The 14,273-nt window shown below is 23.1% G+C and overlaps 1 protein-coding gene across 1 annotated transcript; it reads right to left on the bottom strand.

Moving 5' to 3' along the window:
* Window positions 1–557: 557 nt before the first annotated feature.
* On the bottom strand, window positions 558–13,761 carry LOC126898990 (uncharacterized). Its single transcript, XM_050673441.1, has 5 exons — window positions 13,626–13,761; window positions 4,901–5,063; window positions 1,698–1,811; window positions 906–990; window positions 558–804 (listed from the first exon to the last, which is right to left on the bottom strand). Exons 2-5 carry the CDS (start codon window positions 5,037–5,039, stop codon window positions 726–728), a joined length of 417 nt encoding a protein of 138 aa, XP_050529398.1. The 5' UTR covers window positions 5,040–5,063; window positions 13,626–13,761; the 3' UTR covers window positions 558–725.
* Between the last annotated feature and the right edge of the window lie 512 nt (window positions 13,762–14,273).

Below are 14,273 nucleotides of genomic sequence, written 5' to 3'. Positions count from 1 at the left end.
TCAAGAAACTATTTATTGAAATTAAATAATATTATATTTAAAACATTTCATTCATAAGTTTGGAGTATTTCTAGTAAAACATAGTAAAATTTGACTTGTTAAGGATAAAAAAATTTATGGTACTAATATTTGATTGTACATTCTATTATCATTGGCAATTATTGTATGTTTATAACTTATTAATTTAATCATAAAATGCTATTTATCAATATTATAATAATTAATAATGATATATTAATCTCATCATTTATAAAGTGTCCCAAATAAAGAATATATTGGTGTTTTTTTATAGTATTATTTTTACTTAGGAATTTCAATGTGTCTACATTGAAATACTAAATTGAAAGTACTCAGGTCTGCATATAGGGGATTCCTATGATTATCTCAAATTCAATTAAAATATGAAGCAATATAAATTAGTGTTATTTTTTTGCTCATTCAAGTTAAAAAAACTTAGAAAACATTTTTTTTGATGAGCTAAGTAATAAGGTAAAGTCAGAATTCCTAAATGCAGCCTTGAAAGTATTGCCATTGGTGAAATATTAAATTGCTTCAAATATAGTGAATAAACAAAACAAACCTATTTTATTTTGATATTTAAAAATGTTACAAGTTTTAGATACATGATTACTTAAATTTAAAAGTACATAGAGTACCTAATTCATAATCTGATGAATATTTAGTGTAGTCTATGAAGATAACAAAAATAGTTTTTCTAGTAGTTTTTAAGACTGTTCATTATCATACTTCATTAAAATTTTGTCTTCACCAGAGTTTATATTGGAACATTCCATTGGATGAATTCTAAAAAAACATAATCATTTAAGTTTTTAGTTGTAAAAGTACTAATAATTTTGTTATATAGCAACTTGTTTACAATATTAACAAAGTTATTAAAATTTTACCTTTTACAATGAAGTAAATTTGTTGATTCTACTAAGTCGCATGATATTCCAAATGAAGGCAGACATATTGATAAATATTCTGTTCCTTTAATAACAAATAATTATACTATATTTATTATTTATTTTTATTAGAATTTTATTTATTTTAACATGATACTATCATAAAATTATAGTAGAAGTACAGATTATGCAAAATTTAAACATGGATGTGAAATTGTTAGCATGTTTATTTACAAAAAACACAATAAATTTTGTTTTATTATTTAAATTTATTTTTTTAATTTTTTTATATATTCTTTTTATTATAATTTACAATCTGATCAACTATGACGGTAAATAATAGCTTCATATTAAGAAATAAACAAAATTACAATATTTATCATGACAGATCGCTTCAATTAAATCTATTGAAAGCGATATGCTAATTTATAGTCGACTTAAGTGGCTTGCAAATCAACATTAAGAATAGTGTTATAAAATAATAATTTTTTTCGCATTTTTAAGCCTATTAAGCCCATAGTGGCCTCCCCAAAGGAGGAGATTCCTTAACCATTAATGAGTATTATTACTCTAAATACTCTGAGATTGATTTTTTTTCATGTTTAACGTCCTTTTCTAAAAGATATTACTTGTGCCAGACAGGATAGGAAAATCTATATAGTCCAGTGCAACGGAATCGAACCCTCGGTAACTAATATTTGCGGCACAACTTATTACCGACTGGGCTACGTAGACCGTTTAATTTTAAAACTAAATTGTAATATTGTTATGATATTAATACACACTTTTTACCTGAAATTGAGTTACTATTTCGTTTTCCATATCTAGAGATGTAAAATCCTCGTTCTATTCTTGGAGGTACATTTTCCATTACTTGCGATCGTAAAAATTCAGTGAATTTTTCACCTTAAAAATTCATAACCCGTTAATACTCTATGTTATTATCAGTCACATTAACGTGATTTATAATATATATAACTAAATACGTAATAAAAAAAGTAGCTTAAAAACAAGTTTTTTTTATTAAAAACTTCACTATTTATTTCTTATATTCAATTAAAAATCTATTGTTCACTTAGATTAAACATTTTGTTTTAATTTAATGTCTGTAATAAAAATCATATTAAATTGAATCTAAATCTAAATTTGTTATTATTTTGCTAAAAATAAAAAAAATCAATATTTGTACTGAATTCCATCTAACATTTCAGTTCAAATATTTTGTAACTTTTTCTAATGAGTTTTATAATTCGGTACAATTCAGCTTCTTAAGTTTATACAATATGTATAGGTATATCAGCATTGATTTTAGTTGTGGAATTGGATTATTTTAAATTTATTACTTAAAAATATTTTCGATAAACTTTATATAATCAATAATATGACAAATTTATTAACTTATGCATATGATTGAATTTTTTCAATTTATACTTTGGTATTAATTGAAATGATAAATTTAATTTTCTAGTTAGAATATTATGGTTTACTAAAATATATTTAATGCAATATGATGTTCATATAAATCGCTGACTTAACAGTACGATACGATACTAGAGTTGCATAAAACTTTAACGGATTTGTACCCCATACTAATAAAACGGGATAACACTCTGTTAAAGTTATATGCAACCCAGCATAAATATATGTGAAATAAACTGTCAATCTGCTTAATTTTAAAATATACAATCTCGTATTCATGATAGAAATTAATGTAAAATTCATACGAAAAAGTATAGACAAGTTCTAATTAAAATAATTACTATAATTTTTTTTTGAGATGGCGGCAAAAACTCTCTAAGAGTAATAAATGCCAGCAGAAGAAGACTATAATTTTTTAGGATAAAAAAATTGTCATTTTAATCTATCATATAAATTATATTAATTTTATTTTAATAATATTATCAACTGATTAATCTTATAAATTTACTTTTAATGAACAAAAAAAAATCGTTTGATATATTTTTTTTTTAACGGTAATTATAATAATAATTATGTACTTTTAAATAATCGATTGTAATCAATTATATAGTCTGTGTAAAAACAATTTTATCGAAAAATATCTGCAGTGCACACTACTTAGAATATTCTGTTGTTTAGATTTAAAGGACATTAATTATGTTTGGTTATTCGACCATAGACATTAGGTACTTTAGACGGTCGTATTACATTGAGAATTTGTTGTGTAAAGACACCTGTAGCATGTGTAACGTTACCGCCCATTTAGTTTCAAATGACTTAGGAAGTATGCAATGTATAATGTATTTCTGTAATGGAAAATGTAATGAAAATGTTTGTAAATTTTTCAGTTTAAATAAATAAAGGAGTTAGTAAGTATAAGCGCTAGGTGATAATTTTAGAAATTTTTTTTAAATGTAATTTTTAAATCGTTTCTCGTACACCTACGTTGAAATAAAAGTATTTCATCAAATAGAGTGTTGAAATAAATCTATAAAATTTAAAAAAATGCTTTTTTTATTTATATATTTCTATTTGTATAATATTTTGTTTATAATTAGTTGAATTTCTTCAGTTCCTGAAAAAATATACCTAATAATTATCCAGGAGCATATCTTAAGAGGTCATCAGGACCTTCTTTTAATTTTTCCCTTTTAAATATTTTAACATTGGCAGACTTATTTAAAAACTGTTAATACATTCAAAATTTCTCAAGGAGACAGGAGATAACTCCCTCGTTGGAAATTACATATAAAATACATTTTTATGCATTAGCTAAAGTTAGTTAAGATATATCAACTTACTCCTTTAAAAAATATCTTGTCCTATGCTTGAAGTAAGATAATAAATCTAACTTTATTTTCTAATAAGTAATAACTCTTCAAATAATAATTATTATTGAATGAGCTTTTTACCAATTGATCTCAATATATTAAGTAGTATTCCTACAAAATTTCAATTTTATAAAGTCAATACATTCTATAAGAGATCCAAATAAACCCTAAGGGTCATAACTTGGCCCACTTCATCAACTCACCCCACCTTACCCATAAAACTATAAATATACACTTATCAACCTTATGAAAATAGCGTATTTAAAAACCTGAAGCATTATGTTACACATAAAACGATCAACTTATTGTGACACTCAACATGATGACCAATTTAAAATTAATCTGTTAAAAGTAATTATTAATTAATTTCATTAAATTATAAAATTGACAATAATAATTTAAATAATTAATAATTATAAGATAACTGTGTGACAAAAAACAGGACTGGCCCACAATGCTCCAAGCAGCATGCCCTATTTTGCTCCAAATGGAAAACAAGTTATAAAACATTAAACATTGTATTTTATAAATTATGGAAAATAATACAAAATAATTATTTATTGATTGTTTATTGGCTTAATTAATTAATTTGTTAATATTTCCTGTGTAATTATTATTTTAATATCGAAATGAAATATAGAAATGAATGTTGAAGGTAGAAAAGGTAGATAAATACCAAAAAAGAGATGAAGGGATGTTATTGAATGTGATATGAGGACGGCTGATGTGAGCATAGATGATGTGGGAGATCATGTCATGTGGAAGGTTAGGATAATGGTAGCTGACTTTAAGTAGTTGGGAATAATGCGAGAAAAAAGAAGAATTAATATTTTATTGTAATATTTTTGTCACTATTAATAAATTCTATTATGATAAAATGTTAAAAATTTTTAATGCACTGAAAATTAAAAAATCGAACTGTTTCATTTTACCCCGTGTAATATAAATATAAATATAATAAAAATTAATTTGTAATATTCCTATACAATTTAATTCAGAAAATTTTTCTAAAAGGTTCAGGCTGGATATTAAAATAAAATTTGATAAATTGATTACTCATAGTAATACAGATGTATTTAATTTTAATAGGTCATTTATAATGAGTTGATTCCAGTTTTTGATTAAATTAGTACTGAAACAGATCAATATTGATAATATTAATATCAATATTCAGTAGCTAATAGTAATCCATTAGCTTTTAATTACCTGATGTTTGTATATCGTGTCTCTTTCCAAATCTACCGCCTGTTTGAAAAAAATGATCATCTGCATTAATTGCGCCTGGCAGTATGTTCAAAACCATCCAAGCCGAAATACATATAGTTACTATTGTTTGGCCGTTCATTATTATATTATTTTCAATTTTACACTACAAATGAATATAAATTTTTATTAGTTATTATTTAGTTACATAGCTATATTTGAAAAATATAATTCATTTTTTTATGTCTAGTTTTGGTAATTAAACGGTTCTAACATAAATTAACTCTTAACTGTTTGAAATAATAATAAAAACTAATTAACCATGTCTGTGATTTTATATAAATATATATATGCACACAAGATGGGTCACAAGATATGGCAAATCCAATAACTTTTGTTCCGATTATCATTTCATTGAAATCTTTTATAATAATTATTGCCTGCTTAGATTACGTTATATGTACATATTTTTTTATTTATTAATAAATAATTTTTATTAGTAATTTACTAGTAAAAAAAAAAATATAAAATTTTTTTTTTTTCAAAAATTTAAAAGGTCTTTTTTAGTCCTTTTTTTACATAAAATTGGATTAATGATAACTTTAAGATAAGTACTAAACAAGTACGCCTACCCACTCTACATACTCTATTTATTAAAATGTGTGTAATTCAATAAATACTTATCCTAAAATTATTATCGACTAATAAAAATTTTTGTAAAAACTGACAAAATTGGCTATTTAAAAAAAAATGTATTTATTTTTGTTCTCATGTGTTAGTTTTCATCATTCGGTATCCTATATTTCAACATAAACTTAAAGATTAGATTATTTTATCAACTGAGAAGTCTTTAATACAAAATTTATTCTTTTTAATCATAATTTATTCATATCAAGAGTTGAAGAGGAAGGCTAGTGATAGAGAAACATAGAAGTTACTGAAAACCCAATTATTAGATTGAATACTGCAGAAGAATCATAATATAATGTCATGCCACTATCGATGCATTTTCATAAATAAATTCTTAAATTGCCCTTGATGGAGCAGCTTAAGAACGATATTATTTGCCTTTATTGTATTGTATTTTGTAGGTATTACAATAATATTTTTATGTTTCTAAATTATAATTAATAAGAATAATCATTTTAGTAAACTTATTATATCATGTATAATACTTTAATGCGTCTACAAACAATGACCAGTTAAATATAATAGCTTAGGTATTTGTACATTTAAATGTTTATTGTACTACATAAAATGCAAACACAATAGTATTATGATATGAGGATTTTACTAAAAACTTGACAATAATCCATATTTGTCGAGAAATTCATAGTTGATCATAATTATTTTACTGAAAAGTTTATACGATGATTTCAATATTTTTATGTATAATTTATACATAAATTTGTTAGTTCTATTCATTTTATCGTATACTTATATACCATTTAGTTACGCTCTTGTGTGTAATGTTTATTTGAGTAAAATAAATAATAAGTATATTATTTAAAAAAAAATTAATTAATTGCATTTATGTACTGTTTGTTCCGTCATATTTTATCATGAATGGCATGATACATATAATTAAATTTAAAGTTATACTTAATCGCTCTTCGTTGTAAAATATTTGATAAGAAAGTCAAAATTTGACACAATACAAATTACATATTTATATGGAAATTCAACTTGATGATATGTCATCAGGTGTTAGAAAAACGAGTAAAATTATTTTCCGTAGTCTTTTAGCGTAAAAGCAAATTGAATTCAATTCACCGTGTAAAATTATTATTAGTAGTAAAAAACAACTATTTAATTATTATTATTTACAACTATAAGTTAAAATTAAATTTTTAGCTTTTCAACTATGTTGTAAAATATTATGTATACTAATTTACAAATTAAATACAAAACTTAATTGAAAAAATTATTCAAAATGTCAAAATATTACATTTTTATTTGTTGAAGTACTATTTACTAAAATGAAAATTGGCATAAGTAATCTTTTTTTTTAATTTTGTTATTCGTTTTATACGTGTAACATTAGTAATATTCAAATACTTTAAATATTAGTATCGTAATATTAAAATAGAAAAATTATTTTTCTATTATGTTGTTCATTTTTTTTTTTATATATATATATAAAAGATAATCTATCAAAAGTTGACTGATATTAGAAAATAAATATAAAAATAAGGCCTTCTCAAATTTCATTTAATTCGATTAAATTTATAAAAACAATTTGTTGTGGCGTAATTTAATAGTAATTTTTACCCAAAAAATGTTTTCCAAAACCTAATTTGTGAGGTCATTAATCAGAGTAACCATAATAGTTATAAATTTTAAATAAATATAAAAGTTAAGTATAGCGCAGTAGAGTTAGACATTTTTTTAGATTCTTATTGGTTGATATCTAACAAAGACATAAATCACTGTCGTAAAATATTTTGATAATAATTTAAAAAAAAATAAAAAAAGTTGCTGAACGTTTTGCTTTTTTTAACAATGTAATGCACTTAATAATTTAACATTTTATTAAAGTTAGAATAATATCGTTATTCTATTGCCGTACAAAATATTTCAAATTCGGTTATTTTTGTCGAAAATTGTATGTTTTTTTTACTTTATTTGGAGTCTAATAACTCCTAGATATCGAGATTTCGAATAGTTTTTCTTTTTTCATTTTAAAGTACATTGTATTATTGTTTATTTTAATGCAGGTTTAAAGAAGTCAAACTTCTTGAAACATTATCAAAATTTAGAAAGAAAAAAATTTGACGTGCTTAATTTTCAAAAAATGTATGTCGTTTGTATTATTATTAATACAAATCTCACAGTTCAGTTCAAAATCTCATCCATATAGCTATCAAAAAGTTATAACTATTTAAAGTGTTAACTAAAAATATGAAAATTGTTTGTTTTAAAACAATTAAAATTTTTTGAAACATTTCCCTTTATTTCGGAGATTGAAGGAAATTTTTTAAAATTATGACGCTTATAGCTTTAACTAACATCGAAGCAAAATGAAATGCTTACATATGTCAATTAACAATTATTAGGGACACATTTTTTCTCTATATCTTCAATTTCTAGTAGGAACTACTAAATCTTCATACTATTATTTGACATTTCAATATTGAACGACTCAATTTTAAAATAATCTATAAAAATGGAAAATTATTTATGACATTACGAATAAGAAACAAAACTTTTTAGAAATAATAAAACAAATAATAACTATTTTTTAGTATAGATGAGTATAATTTTATTTGATAATAGTTACAATTTTATAATTCCAAAATCATCTGAATGAAACTAGAAAATAAGTGTAAGCTGTTATTAGCACTTTTAGTTAACAAGTATTTATATTTGTATAACTGACCATATTCCATGTTACTAATAAAATTAAATTTAGGAAACTAAATTTCATAAAGCTATTTTTAATATTTAAAATTTTATAATAATTCTGTCAAATCTTAAAAATAAATTTTACTTATCTACATCTAATAAAATGTATCATACAAAATTCAAAATTTCTGTTTCTTCTCTTATAATAATAAGTTTACACTGAAAACCTAAAATTGTGTATTCATGGCGTCATCTCTAGATTAGATAAAAGGGGTTTCCTATACACGTTTCACATTCGTTTGATTGTTCAAGTGAAGAAACTCAACATTTCAGAATTTGTACTTAATGAGAAAAGTTCAACGCATCCAACAGTAAATTATTGTTTACATAAAAAAATAATCGTTGTAATAACTATTTTTATATTCGACCTAGTCGATTAGACTAATAAACCTTTGGATTATTATAAATATTTTGATAAAAAACACCAATTGTGTTTATGTTTTTTTATGTTAGGGTATACCTTAATATAAATAGTATATAAGTATTATTTTTATAAAGTATACATTAGTTAAAAAAATTGTTAATTGTATACGCTGTATACTCGTGTACACGCCCAAAACAGCACTGATCATCATTATCTTGTTCATAACTTATAAGCAAAACCTATTTAGTTTTTTATAATAATATAATATAAATATATTTAAATATTTATTATAATTTCATATTTTAATATAATATGAAATTAAAATAAGGATTTATTTAATCAAAAAATTAATGTTTTATACAATAATAAAAATATCTTCAAGAACGTCCTAAATAATTGTATTTTTATAATTTTTAAGTAAAGTATACGCGAATAATAAGGTTTAATAAAAGCTTAGTTAGGCCGTATTACCCGCACTTTACGCCAATTTGAATCTTATATAAATTAATTTATATTATTGGTTATAAATAGATTCTTAATGAATAGTTTGAGATTTTTTAGAGGCATTTATCTAAGTAAATAAATATAAAATTTAGATTTTATTTCTCTATTTATGTATGGATATTATAAATATAAGCAGACATGGAATTCACACCTAACCCTCTCCTTGATTAAACTTCACAATTGTTAATATTTAATGACAATAATAATTGAATATTCATCGAGATTCAATCTATTATTAGTGTCCTCAATGATTTTGTCTACTATTAAAAATAGTTTTTATTTCTAAATTTAGTTCATTTTTTTTTATAACTTAAATCTGTTAGTTACATTAAACTTATTTTAAAAAAAATTTTGTATTTAGTATATTTTTACTAATTATAGTTATTATTTCAATGTAGGAGAACGGCAAAACTTACTCTTATTATATTTAATGACTTAGAAATATTTCTTATTGTAGTTGCAAAGCATAAATGATAGGAATGTTCCATGAGACGGAGCTCTTTATTAATATATATTGCGTTTTCCTGATAAACCCCTTCCATTTTTTTATGAAGAGCTCATCTTTTACAATTTTCCCGATCTTGGAATCATTAATTTATCTAGTTTATAAATAAAACTTTAAATAAATAAACAAAAGAGCATAGGTATAGAATTTTAAAGATCGTTCTTTATGAAATATACACATTCGCAGGATTATGGAGTATATATTTTTTTAATTAGAAAAACATTAAAAATAATTAAATTTATACATAATAATTTAAACTAAACTTTAAGAATATTGGTTTTTTAATTTTGTATAATTTTCACAAACTTTGATTACAAGAGTCATACTTATATTTCCAGCTATTTTTCGTGCTGTAATTATAACGCCCATTTCTAATAATAAAAAGATAAAAAAATTTGATTTTTTTTCAATTAATTTAATGTATCATTGTAGCGTATAAAAAATGATACATCAAGTATACATCGTAAATTGTAAATATTAGATTATAAAAAATATAAAATCAAAAATTTATCTGTTAAAAGAAATCTGAAACTTATTTAAAATATTTCAATTAAAAATCTTGTTTTAAGATAAAAAAATAAAGAATTTAGCAGATTTTTATTAGACTATAGACTTTTCATACGTTGTTTTATGACTTATTACAAGTGATAGACTGAATCGTTATGCAGACAACAGAGCCTTGGCTTGTAGCCTTAAGTAGTAATAAAAATGAGGATTAACAAAATGTTCGGTTGTGGGTTTATTATTATTTTTAATTTTTTATAAAGTTATTTATGCTGATGGCAAATTTAATTTCATATAGAAAAAAAGTCCTTTTAATCCGCCTCCGCTAAAACTTAAAATTTCTAAAAATTCATGCATTTTTAATATAAACTAATAATAAAATAATCATTTATTGTTGATCATTTTTTGAAACAAGACACTAATTAATAATTGATACCAATCAACATAAACTAAATACTTTTTTAGTTCTTATAATTTAAAAATTTTCTTATTTTGATTTAAAAAAAGTATTGGTGTTCAACAATTCCAGCATTATATTTCGATTATTCATATTTTATTTCAGTTATTTTTTTAATGTTTGCAATTTAATTTTACAAAATTTTTGTTTTTCTTTCTTATTTTTCAACAAATATATATTTCATTACTAGGTTACTATAGAATAATAATGTTAACCCTTTATCACTCTATATCCTTTAGTGCATATATTTTTGTCCAATTAAATAATTTGGGTATATTTATAGCTTTTTAACTAATCATCGCTTCACTACGTATCTATGTAAAATCATGCAGTAAAGATGATCCCCTTGAGTTCATATTTTTCCCTCGGCAAGTCCAGGGTAGTTGAAAAAAAAAACAAAGCTGCGTTTACTTTTATAATAACTAATCGGATAGCCTAAGGGACACGTAGATATACGAAGTTATTTCTTGTTTAAAAATATATCAATTATTATACAGATCGTGAAAAATTATATACTATCATTACTTTAAGTTTAAAATTGAAATTTAAAATAATTATACCAATATCTAAATTAACTCTTAGTTAAAAATTTTCAACAACATAGAAATTTTGATGGTTCAACATATTGTTGATTAAAAACGGCTTAGCAAGAGTTGAAATAGTATACAACAAATTAACTGTAAAATCATACACATAAAAACAATTCATTCTGGTATATATCTATTTATTTAAATTCAATTTTTTTAACTTTTACTATTATTTATTACTTGTACTGAATTTGTGACTTATCAAAAAGTCGCTAAAAGGGTCAAACGTCAAGTAATATTATTTTGGTGTAAAGTATTCGCCTATTGTAAAATCTTAAATATGCCATTATATTGAATTATTTACTGGCAAAAATTAAACAAAGGCGTAATTAAGGTTCCGTTTTAGAGGAGAAGTAAATTATTTTTATTATTAATAAGAATACTAAAATCTGATAATAAAAAAAAACAATGATCAAAACATATGAGTAAATAAGAAGGACATGAACAACATGATTGAGAAAAATCTTTAGTAAGAGAATATCTGAATTTAATATATACAGATTTGAACAGCTTGTATTTGTGTTTGTTTATTTTATTATTACAAACAAGTGATAAAAAATGATTCTAACGTAGTCTAAAAATGCATAAGTTATTAAAACAAAAAATACAACAAAATATTAATTGTATCAAAAGTTATAAGAATTGTCAGTTAGATCTGTTTCACCCTGTATATTTATTTTTAATCTACAAGAATTAATATGAGAAAACGAGCGGTAAAACATAGAGATGATAAGAGGTTTTGAGTAGATACATAGTTTTGTGTGAAGTATTTCAATGCTTTGGCCAATTTGTTAACAATAGGTATTTTTAAGTCAATATGAAGTGCATTATTTGTTATGTACCAGTGGCATCTGTTATAAATTTTAAGAGTAAAGATCAAAAGGGCTGAATATTATATAATGGATAGATATTTTCTGCGGCTTATCTGGGCCTCGGGGTATACATAAGAATTTTTTTCATCATCTCCTCCAAATGATAAATAAATTGTATCTTCATCATGTAATATTACAGCATCATATTCCCCCAAGTAATTAAGCAATGGTCTGTCTATGCTCAAGTAAAATTATACTGAGTATTCTTAATACTGTTCAATGGTATTACAGTACAAATATTACTATAACTAGTATTCAAGAAAATATATATAAAAAATTTAGCTAATCAAACAAGAATACAGTTTAATTGACCAATATAAAATTGAAATAAAAATGTATTCTTTTAGTTACGTATTCTCCTTGTACACAGCTATAATGATAATTGTGTAAAATTTATTTATCAGTAAATTTTTTATTTTACGACTCGTTTAAATAATACGTAGTTTTTTTAATGTCAACATTAATACATATATCTCTTTCAAATACGTAATAATTGTTTTTAGTTTAGTTGAGAAGCTATTGGTTTTACTGTGCTTTTTTTTTATGTACTATAAACAATTATTACCCTCCAACTAGACCGATTTAGATGATACGTGTAGTAAAAAAAAATTATATGTACCCGTATATAGTAAAACATAATTATATATATTGTCTAACCGACGTTATATATTTTTTTTAATTCCAATCATTAACCAAGGTTCTGTGGGGGTTTAAAAATCATATCAACATTTTTATTTACGTTTCTCAATTTTAGATAATGCAACGAAAAATATGACTTCTTTAAATATACATTAAATTAGAGATAATACAATGTGTTTTAGGATGAAACGTGGAAATGGAAAAATGTTTAGCACCTTGTCTTCTAAAAGTAATTGATCTCTTAAGCCAAAAAACTTGTTATTTCTAGTAAATATGATCAACTTTTTAAAATTTTTTTTTAATTCACACAGAAGCGTATTACGACAGTTATTGTAATCACTGTCGGTTATTAATAAATACTAATTTAAAAAAATACCTCAACTACACCACGCTCGGCTGTACTTAACTTTTTCTATTTAAAATTCATTAAAATAAATTATTCAATTTTTATATTATAATATATAAATATATATTATTTTACTAAAAGTAAATAATCCTTTTTTTAGATATACGTTTTATTTAAGGAGTAATTTAAAACTTGTTCGATAAGAACGAAAGATTATTTAATTGTTAATATTATCGTTTGCTATATCCCTTTTTTAAATGTTATAAAATAAATAGTTTTCTATTAATCTGTGACAGGTATTTAAAAAGTATATCAACAAAATTTTCATTTTTCAAAAAAGCAAATCTATATTTTATTTCCATTTCGAAATTACTATTTAAAATTGTTTACACAACATAAATTTTAGCTTAAACATTTAATTATTATGATTAGGACAAAAAGCTTATTAGTAAATTATTCCTCTTTAATGAAGCCTTACACTTATTTCATACTGTACATAAGGACTATTATAAAGAACTAATAATAACAACAAATTCTGTACTCACGATTCAAGGTACGGAAAGACTGTTATGACACGGTAGCCAAATACTGAATAGGACGTTGACGACACTTTGTGGAGCATTTTATATGCAATCCATATTGGTCCCTGCGCGCCACCAAAGAGACTTAGAAAATCATGTACGACAGAATCTTTCCTGTGATCAAGTTTAAGTTTTTTTTTTTATTTTATCCCTTAATATTTTGTGGTCTTATAGTTTATCCCATAGCATAATAATTGTGTATGCCATTCTACCAATTTAATTTTTGTGTTCACTTCAAAATTGTCAATACGTTACGAAAACTAATAATATTTTTTTTAAAAATCTTCTGACCATTTTCATATTCATCTTAATTTAATATACTGTTAGGATGAAAAATTTAATAGCCAAATAGTAACAACTATTTTAAGGTAAAAATGTTTAGCTGCCTATGAAGGTTAATATGATCTCATTGTCAAATGAAATTATCTACATTGTAATTTAACGTTATTATTTTTATGTAACCTATTCGTAACTTCAAATTCTGAAGTACATCAGCAATCTCTAGTGATCTTTAAACTTTATCTAGAATATATCTTATACATTTAAGTTAATTTTTATATAATGTTTAATAAAACACTATTTTGTTACATTTTTAAAGACTATTTTTATGCT

This window comes from Daktulosphaira vitifoliae, unplaced genomic scaffold, assembly GCF_025091365.1.
Source record: "Daktulosphaira vitifoliae isolate Bord-2020 unplaced genomic scaffold, ASM2509136v1 Scaffold_2, whole genome shotgun sequence".
Taxonomy (NCBI): Eukaryota; Metazoa; Arthropoda; class Insecta; order Hemiptera; family Phylloxeridae; genus Daktulosphaira; species Daktulosphaira vitifoliae.
The sequence above is the reverse complement of the archived record's forward strand: the minus strand, read 5'-3'. Positions and strand labels throughout refer to the sequence as shown.

Coding starts and splice junctions, on each gene's coding strand:
- LOC126898990 (XM_050673441.1), bottom strand. CDS start 5,039: ATGAACGGCCAAACAATAGTAACTATATGTATTTCGGCTTGGATGGTT. Junction 1,812..4,900: donor ACACGATATACAAACATCAG/GTAATTAAAAGC, acceptor TGAATTTTTAAG/GTGAAAAATTCACTGAATTT. Junction 991..1,697: donor AAATAGTAACTCAATTTCAG/GTAAAAAGTGTG, acceptor TTGTTATTAAAG/GAACAGAATATTTATCAATA.